Genomic DNA, 11,026 nt, shown 5'->3' on the forward strand with positions numbered 1-11,026 from the left:
AAATTTCATATTAAATAATCATACGCACGATAATTAGTATATTCTTATTTATTCCCGCATTTATATTATTTTTAGCCCAACAGTATATTTACAAGAATTTTCTAGCTTCATTACCGCACAGTAATTGTTCAATTGCAACATTCAATAATTAATTGAATATTGCAGTTGAATAATTACTTTACTATTTGTACAGTAATCATGAAGCTAGAAAATTCTTGTATTATCACAGTATTATTAATAATATAATTTTCATGTGTTTGTATTACATCCTTTTCTCTAATAATAATACTTACTGCTAATAATATTTTATTTATAAATTATGTACATTGCGAATTTGACACGCAGTGATACCGCGATTCCGAGTATCTCGAGTTGCCAGAAACGAAAAATGGGCCAAGGAATCGCTAACCTAACGGTTTTACGACAACCGATATTTTGTTAATTTTCGAGGAGAAACGTAAAATTCAGGTAGAGAGACAGATGAAAGAAAAAAGAGAGAGGGAAGTAGAAGGGAAACGTGAACGGGCAGAGATGCCTCACAGCAGTATTCGGTTTTCTTGGAGCATCGACAGTAATGATACACTGTTCTCTACCTTCCTGAAAAAGAGGAGAATGCGTCACTGTAACCGGAATTCGAACTCTCACAGATCAACAACTTCTAAAGAAGAAAGTACCTATCGAATACCTTTCTGACCCGGAATCGAATGAACGACTTTCTTGAAACTTTTAAAGAGGATCTAAATCTTTACTTCTATTATTTGTTCGTTGCGATAATTATAAAAGCAATCAAGATTATAAGGTTTAAAACTCATAATAAGGAATCATTTTATAAATATTATCAAATATAATATTAAATATATAAGTATAATATATATAATATACTTATATATTTAATATTATATATAATATTATATAAGTATTTATATATAATATTATTTAAGTATATATATATAAGTATACATAAATATTAAATTATTCTTAGAAAAAGCGAAAACGAACACAGTATTAATTTTTTTCGTTATACAAAAAAATCGGTAAGAAAATTGCAAAATTTCTCGATCGGTTCGCGTTTAATTCTGTAAACACTCAGCTGATCACTAGTGGTACTGTTATTATTTGAAATATCGACTGCGTTTGCGGTTGCGTAATGCGAAGGATTCCGAAGGACGCAAAAAGAATCCTTCCGGGCTCTACCGTTATCGCGATTTAAGAGCCTTCCACGAACGACACGACGCCTAATCAGACCGCTCGTTCATCATGTGTTTCAGGTCTGGTTCCAGAACCGGCGGGCCAAGTGGCGTAAACAGGAGAAGGTCGGGCCCCAGGCACATCCGTACACTCCGTACCCACCACCGTCGGCGGTCGTGGCGCCGACCTTGCCGAACCCCTTCGCCCACCTGGTCAACTTCCCGCACAGGAAGCCCTTCGATGCCTTTCGCTATCCGCCGTTGGGTCATGGCCCGGTCCTCCCCGGTAGTTACGCCGCTCATCCCTATCATCGGGCCCCACCACCGCTGCTGCCGCCTGGCATGCCCCTGCCGTACTCGTCTCCCTTTCAGAATTTGCTGGCGAACATATCTGCAGCGCGGCCAAAGTTGGTGCGTGGTTCGCCACCCCCGCCCCCGCCACCTGCCTCCGCGATAACTCTGTCGCATCCCCCAGTGGCACCCCCACCCCCACCACCACCAACAGCCACTTCGCCACAGAGTTCACCTACGGGTAGCGTGGGTTTACCGGATATCGACAGGAGGACCAACAGCATCGCCTCGTTAAGACTTAAAGCCCGCGAGTATGAGATGCATCTGGAGATGTTACGTAAGAACGGCGATCTCATAAGTTGAAACGTTGCCGATCGAGTGTGGCAGACAACGAGCGCGAGTCTGTCTTGAATCAGTTCGGTAGGGTCATGGATCGATAAATTAGACAGACATTCTTTCACACGGAGAATGTCGGCAAGTTGAGTCAAGTGAATGAACTCGTGAAATTCTTAAACATTTAAATCATTGTTTGTCCAACGTGACGTAAGATCTTAAAATCTCAAATATCAAAATATTTTGTCGAATATTACAATATACAGCGATTGTGATATTTAACTATTTATGGCGATTTTAGATTGTGTAACGTCGTGTAATTGATCAGACTATGATTCGAGTGTTGTTGATCGATCCATTGATAACCACCGTGACGAACTTAGGAAAATGTGTGATCGAGTTTCGTGGCAAACTATATGTAGTAAATGCTAGCACGTTTGTTGAGCAGATTCTGTATCGGAAAGATGGAATGTGAAAGGGATGTGATAAGTTCCGTTTTCCATCAAATAGTCTATCATCAAATTCGTGATATGATTTTAATATGTTTACTTTCTGTATGTTTTGCACGGTAAAAAATCTCAAGAAAATTGAATAGACAATTGAACAAAATTCTTAGGAATACAATTTAATCATAGAATAATTTGAAATTTATAAAAAGTGGAAAAAAATGCTTTAGACTTTAGATTATTCTCTTTTAAAATTGACATTCAAAAATTAACAAAAAAATTTATTGCGACGCAATTTTTTCAATTTTCTTTTGTTTATCACTTGTTGTTATCCATGACATTCTACAACGTGAAACAAAAAGGAACGTGGAATGGCGTGAACGAGCAAGGAAGAGTAAAGCAAGGAAGAGTAAAATTACCGTTACTCATGTACACCGCACTGTGTATATAGTTTACAGTATTCCGTATGCGAGGGAATTAATAGAACTGCGCAAATCGAGGGACTTGCTCGCGCAAGTATATCGCGTGATACATCGTTTGAATCTGTTTCGCAAGCATCGAGAGGTAGATTTCTTAATTAGTTCACATAGTCGGTAATCACATCAGCTTCTATTAAGACTAATATCATACATGTTGTACATGTTATACAATGAACATGCATTAGCATTTTGATGTGGAAAGAAATTTTTTTTTTGTGAATTACTCGATATCGATTTATTGTAAGACATGTGAGATATTAATCTGACTTAATGCTGATTGTTAAATATGCGTGAAATAGATATTAATCTTAGCAGAATTAATTCGAAATAGATTGATTCGGTAGATTGCATTAAAATATTCTTTATTTTGTCAAATAATATAATAAATGTTAAATCAATAAACAAATATATATATAAATATATATATAAATATAATACAATTATAAATATATATACATTGTAATTTGTACATGGTATCTGATGATTATTAAAAAGTTCAACTCATAGAATCATAAAATTTTTTTACTTAATATTAAATTTAAAGTATAGATAAAAAACAAAGATTTTGAAACTTAATTCCAAAAAATTCCCATTTTGAAAAAAATTGATTTATAAATATCTACTTAAAATAAATTTTTTAAGTAGATATTTATAAAAATATTTCTAAAACTTTTACAGTTAATTGTCACTCTAAAGAGTAAAATCTCACTCTTAAAGATTGAAAATTAAGTCATTCTTTTCCCAAACTGATTCAATTTTCACTCTAAGTGAGATTCCACTCCAAAAAATTTTGAAAGTATATATATATATATATATATATACATAATATATTTTTCCATATACGAGATCTGTTTAAAAAATTCGTGAACTTTATTTTTAAAAAATTGCAAACTTTACTTACACTGATCTTTATCCCCTTCAAAGTAGTCTCCACCCCAACGAATACACTTGTCCTAACGATGTTTCCATTACTGGAAGCAATCCTGAAAGGACCTTTCTGAAATTGGTTTCAGTTTCCTCAACGAATTTTCCAGGACTGCTTCCATTAATGAAAACATCGTTGGGACAAGTATATTCGTTAGAGTGAAACTACTTTGAAGGGAATAAAAACCAGTAGTTGTAAGTAAAACCTGCAATTTTTTTTTAAATAAAGTTTATGAATTTTTTGAACAGACCTATAAACATTTTGATTTTTTATATCTTGAATCTGCTAGGATTAATTAAAAATCCATAAAGTGTTCTCTTTTTACTAGAGAACGATGATAGGAACTATTCACGATTTCAAAGTGAACCTATCTGAAGATCGAAGTGTCCGTCCATTTGGAGGTTATTCGGCACCGCGACGGAAAGTCGGAATTTTTGAGACGGAATTTTTATTAATTAAAATTTGAAATAGAAAAAAGGCGATCTTGTGAAACATATAAGGAATATGTATGTCCCGCTAGATCTCCGCTCCTTCCCGTCGTAATCGCAATAAAACCTCACATAGCGTTCATCAATGATCGCGTGAAATCCAAAATCGTGTTTATTTACTTTTATGTTATGTATATGTTTAGACAAAAGAAGAGAAAGAAAAAAGAGAGAGATACTATTTATATATATATATATATATATATATATATATATATATATATTATACATAAATCTATATACTTTATTTACAATCGAGATATTCTACGCTATTGCTATAGATTTTACGATTGTATAAGCATATTTAGCGCGTAAGCTATCTGTAAATAATAGTAACGATCTGCGTGTCATTTTTAATAATACTTTGCAATCACCTGTTTGCATAATATACGACACGTATACGTAATCGTACCGGCTACTTTTTGCTGGCATTTTCACTTAAAAATTCCTCGTTGAGGATTCATCTGATTGTAAGATCCTTAGAATGTTATCGATCTCGTAATTCAAGCAACAAACGTAACAATTGTCATATCTGGCATATCGAAAAAAAAATGCTAGAAAATGTTCAGCCACGTCTTTCCGTCTTTTACGATAATTGAATTATAATCAGGGTCGAAATCGAGATCGAAAATCCCTTTTTCTCAAATTGAACCAGCCACGTGTATTGTACTTAATCTTAATATTACCCCCTTATCCTTTCTTTACAATGAATAAATGATTACAATAAAAGAGAACACATTTTTTTATTAAGCAAACCTTTCATTACCAAAAATCGAAATTTAATAAGCTTGAATTTTCATTTAGCGACAATTTCTTTATGATTTTTATTTAATTTAGTGACAGTCTTTTTGTGATTGTATTTGAATCATTAGCAAATATATATATATATATATATATATATATATATATATATATATATATATATATACAAAGAAATTTAAATTAAATATTAGTTCTGGAACAATTGTTTTATTGTTATAATCAAATACTGAAATTATTTATGTGCACTTCTATAGTTTCAAATATCTAAAAATACACGGGTTTAATTTTGAGTGCAGCCATCACGCCGCAAGGAGATGTGCGTCGGATAGCGATATTAATTTACAGGCTCGTCAGCTTCCCGAAAATACCCCATTAACTCGCACATACATTAAATGCTCCTTCTCTCTCGAAAGGCTGCATTCGGGGAGTTCCCCAGAATTGACTTACGACGAGTAATTCGCGGTCAGACACGCCCGACCGACGAGTTATTTAAATATTTTACAGTTTAATGGAGTCCTGGACCATTAACGGGCGTCAGCTAATTAGTAACGTATCCCGACGTGTAACAACGGGCGAGAGTGCTTTCAGGAAGGTCCGCTAACGATCGGTCGATAAATCGAACATTCTGCAGCCGACAAATCGGCTCGTCGATCGAGTCTGACGTGCAGCAACGAATTTAAAACGTTTTTAAGTCTTCTAAGATAAAAGTACATGAATTGATTCTTTTCGACAGCTGATACGAAAAGACTTGCTGAAACTTAAGGATGTTCGATAGGCATATATGGCACATATAGATATTAATATTTATATACTTTAAACAAACTAATACATAGGTATGAAAGTTGTGTTCATAATATTCTGTTTTTATTAAATAATACATTTTTACAGTTTATTTACTTTATTTGTTATTATTTTTATTGTTATAAACTAAAATTTAAAAAATAGTAATAAAAATCTAAATATTTTTGTGTAAGTATTTTGTATTCAAAATAACTTATTCAAAGTTTCATCACGATTCACCGATTAATTACAAAAATTTAGAACAAATAAATAATTTGTTTGTTTACTGGACAACTAATTTCTGCATCATAATGTAACTTTACATTAATCTTGAATGCATAAAATACTTATATTAAAAAATTGAGATTTTTATCGTTTATTTTATAATACATTTCCATACCTTTAATATTAGAGCACAGATTAAAAAAATACTACTTCTTATTAAAATAATTTATGATCTAGATAATAAATAGTCACTAAAAAAGATTTGTTGTATTACTTTTAAGTGCTCTACTTATAATAATCTGTGTGACAATCATTTTTTCATAATTTTTTTATTATTTTGAAATATCTATCAAACATCCTTGATTTCCGCAAATTTTATTTTCTTTTGGGATTTTAATTCATAGTTCAATACTAAAACTACTGACGCGGTACGTGTATCTATTTTTATTATTTAAAAATATATATAATATTTTTAAAAGAGGGATAAAAGAAGAAACTTAATGGATTAATTTAATCACTCAAATATTATAACAAAATCACGAAAAAAGAAAAAAATTAATTAATTAATTTAATCATTTATACATTATAACAAAAATCACAAAAAATCTCAGAAAATATGTCGTTATGAATTTGATTAAAAATTACGAACTTCTCTAATTTATTTGAATTGTTTTAATAATTCTATTAAAGATATGTAAAATCTTCCCGAAAGAAAACGATTTCCGCCGAAGAAATTATTGTATTTAAACGAGATTTCGACTTTTTTTGCTAAATACGTATGCTCGATTCAGATAAAACTGTATGATAAACTGGAACGTGGACAAACACCGACCGCTATCAACGCTGAACTCGATTGCAACTAAACGCGCGGTGGACGGATTTTAATGATATGCCGTGAAACGATAACATACAATCAATTTCACGTTTCAATTTCCTGGAACCGTTAAAGCACTGAACGAATACCGGCACTTGATGCTCTCACACGGAATTTTATTGATCGTGATCATAAATTTGCCGGAAAATCATATTACAGTAATGGCTGATTGAGAAATAGTATTAGAAATCAGACGTTAATGCTTGGAATTATGCTTTTATCGTGATACATCTAGTTTGCGAACGTCGTATGTACCCGTTGTATGCGGAACATTATTACATACTTTACGATAATCTTAAATGAGTATCGAACTATACGTTTAAATTACATATTTTGACTGCAGCTACATCGTGTATCATAATTGTAACGGATGCAAGTTCTAAAGTATGTAATGGAATAAAAGGCTTGTTGGATTATTATGTATCTTACAAAATGCTTTTTTCTCCCTTCTATTAAATATAATAATACACTGAAAAAAAGAGTCTGGTAATAATTATCAAATGTTGAACGAAATAATTCGAATCAAATGTTCGATTAATGTAATCAAATAATAATTTATTTTTCTAAATATTTACAGTAAGTATTACCAAACGATTGATTATATTATATTATTATATTTGATAATACTAAATATTTAGAAAAATAAAATTATTTTTAATTATATCAACCGCATTTGATTGGAATTCACTCAATACTTGATAGTTATTACCAGATTTTTTTTTTACGGTGTACATAAATTATTGTGCTACTTCTCACGGATTTTATTATTTTATTTGATAAAGTTGATTTTATTTTCCTAGATTTCTTTCTATATTTAAATGATTTATTTATGATCGCATCAGACAAAATTGTATGATTACTCAGGCACATTATCAATTTTGTTATTAGAAAGAATAAGTGATAATTTTCCAAATGCATCTCTGAGGAAAGCTGAGTTACCAGACCATGCGATGCAAAACGATAGCAATTGCCGGTCACTAAATTCATTGTGATGTGAACGGTTATTAGATGGCTAGAGTCGGTGTAAAACGTCGCCATAATCACCGGTTACTAACTAACTGGCTGAACCTCCGTCCGCTGCCTCTTTCTACAGTTTTACGCGAGATGCACGCGCATATACGCGATTCGCTAATCGCCGCGGGCACCGTCGATACTGTTTACACCGTAGTAATTTGCTAATGGCCAGGTCGACACGATGAATTCGGGATCGAGTTAACTGCGTGGTCTGCATGCCGATCGCGCGGTGGGATCGACAACGCGGTCCGAGTGATCGAGAATCGATCACGCAGGAGGAAGAAGAGACACGCCTCCGCCGATCGATTTTGCCGTTCATCTGCGTATTACCGATCTATTCTGAACCGTAATTTGCGTCGATTATCCTTTCGTTTACTGTAGCCGCTTATCGCTCGAGTCGCTTTCGATGATAACCGAAGTGATGAAAGCAAGAACCCGTATCTATTTACGTCACGCTTATATGCATATCCCTTCCAAGTTCATTCCTTTAGAAATACAGAATGGAAGACGAAAATTGCACGTTTATATTCGATTAATGTCGGGAGCCAACTTATAAAAGAAATATTATTTATTCCACTATACGGATGCAGATAGCTATGTGATAAGCAATTAAAAATCTAAACATTTTTATTAATTATACTTAGAGAATGCGAATATCGTGCAAGTGCAACAAATTAATCGAATGTATTAGAAAGAAAAGGCCTTGAAATATTGGATAGACTAGATAAATCATGTGTGATTTATTTTTTATAGAATTTAAAAAATCATCTATTTTCTTTATTTGATTATTGTTTAAATAATGTATTTAAAAATTCGAAAAAACAGCATGATTCGTTCCATATTGTCTTATTCCTCATGATCCTTCACAAACTACACAGTAAAAAAATGTATGTATTTGTGTTGGAAATGGTCCACCGTTTGTGTTGACAGAGTGTGGTGAATTTTTTATCATATTCGAGTGTTAAATTAACATAATGTGATTATATTATTTAAAAATTTTTTGTGAAATTGATATTCAATGTTTTTTAGTGTCAAAATGATACAATTTATGAGTAAGTGAATAAGTAGCATAAAAATAATGTGTTTTAAATTCTAAAACAAATGAATAAAATGTTAATTTTATGTTAATTTAACATATCATAAATGTTAATTTTCTGACAAAAAATATGCTTTCACAGTTTGTTTACAAACTGTGTCGATGTTATCTTTCTTTGTATTTATTCTCTTACATAATAATATTTGTGTTACCTTCTAATATATTTATTTTTTGTAAAATTAACTTAAAAATTTAAGTGGACTGTTTGGAACATGTGATTTATATTAAATTCAATACATTTTTTCCAACTGTGTATTAACCGGTTCTGCTCATCAAGAATGCTGTATATGTCAGTTAATTCATCGGCGCTATGAAATATGTATTTAAGACGCAATAAAGTAAATGTTTTTATATTCTAAATTAATTTTGATGAAACGGTTATTATCTCATTCGTTTTTAACGTTTATTGGAAATGTGAAATTTATATTATATTTTTCTCAAACAAGTAATTTTATATAAATTAAATTAAATTTATTATTATTGCTTTTGGCTAATTATCATATGGTTTACAATATATAAATACATCAAGGAAATAGTTTCAATCATCTTTTAATGAAACTGGAGCAATTTATGTATAGGCAGATAAAATCTGAAACGATAAGCGAAATTATATTTTCGTTGCAATATTTATGATAAAACTATTTTTCTAACAATGCTTAAATCGCATACGAGTATATTTTATACCATGGTTCTAATTTTTCACAAATTTAAATGTAGACTTTCTACTACTTTTAAATTAAAATATCGTAAAATATACACGGATTAACAAATCAAGTACAGAAAGATGTGCAAATCGAAATATGCAATAGTCTATTAGTAACTGATTAGGAAACACACATGAGGAGCAGAATGATTCGCGGAGTGATTTTATTGTTTAAAATTAACGTTATTTTAAAATTTATAAAATGTTAGAATATTTCTTATTCAGTTGCAGGTCTAGATGTTTGTTGTTATGTCACTTGTTGTGCTCATACAAGATTGACGCTCTATCATTCAATTCGAGTATGCAGATAGCGAGACGAGCCACTTTCCGTAATGTCACGAGATGCAATCACAACAAATATAACAGCAAGAAAAAATGTGATTGTTTCTTAATATTAATGATACTAAACCCATGTTTAAAACTTTTATGATAATAAATGTATCTAATTGTAAACAGTATTATTATTACAAACAGATATTTCATATAATTTATTTGTTTTAAGTATGAATATCGAAGTAATAAGAATTACAATAATTACAAATTATTTTTTCATAATATTTCGAGCGATATGTGACATAATAATTGCTATAAAATTACAAGTAATATCGGGAATATCACGTAAGTTATCGTGCGATCGATTTCTGGTAATTAATGCGCGAGATAGTAATTAACTGTGTTTTCACGAGTGAGTGCCTTGAATGAATAAAGAGGACCAGAAAACTGAGAGGAGAAGGTGGCCTGGGAGGCATCGGAAACCGGTGGAGCAATCACGAGGTGTGAATAAATTATTATTTTATATGTTACTTGCAAATTTAATTATTTGTGTTTAACTATTTTATGTTCAGGCAACAATTATTCTTCTATTAATTGTTCTACATATATAATTTACATACAATATATTTCTCTTTATAATTTCAATCAAGCCACAATTTCGCCGTTGCACAACGTTCGGATGAGTGATATTCTTTATTTTATTTTATTAAGATAATAATGATAAATTTATGAAAAAATGTATTATTATATAACATCTATATACATAAATATGCATATTTATAACAAGATAAAAATGCATATTTGTAACAAGATAAAAATATAAAAATATAAATCAAATATTTCATATAATTATCTATTATTTTAGAATGGATAGTCTCTAGGACAGATTTTAATTAAAATATTTGATATATTTATGTTTGAAATATTTGATATACAATATATTTGATATACGGACTATAAGCAAAAGTATCAAGAAACTTTAATTAAGAACATTTGAAGATATAGAAGATATAGACAATTATATTGATGATTCGATTTAATCAATTTTTATTATAAATATAATTTTTATAATGAGTGGATTATAGATTTAATTTCCTATTTAGTTAATTGGTTATTTAATTAATAAAAAACAAAAAGGAAAAAAGAAATAAAG

General features: G+C 30.9%; 1 protein-coding gene across 1 annotated transcript in view; it reads left to right on the plus strand.

The window, feature by feature from the left end:
- The window catches only part of LOC105154358 (aristaless-related homeobox protein A), a 141,463-nt gene extending 136,583 nt beyond the window's left edge, over positions 1-4,880 (plus strand). The window contains exon 4 of the mRNA XM_011069836.2: positions 1,269-4,880. Within this exon, the coding sequence (XP_011068138.2) occupies positions 1,269-1,841 (573 nt within the window). The 3' untranslated portion in view covers positions 1,842-4,880. The remainder of the gene's footprint in view (positions 1-1,268) is intronic.
- Positions 4,881-11,026: the final 6,146 nt, after the last annotated feature.

This window comes from Acromyrmex echinatior, chromosome 2 (genome assembly GCF_024713525.1).
Source record: "Acromyrmex echinatior isolate Ae372 chromosome 2, ASM2471352v2, whole genome shotgun sequence".
Classification (NCBI taxonomy): Eukaryota; Metazoa; Arthropoda; class Insecta; order Hymenoptera; family Formicidae; genus Acromyrmex; species Acromyrmex echinatior.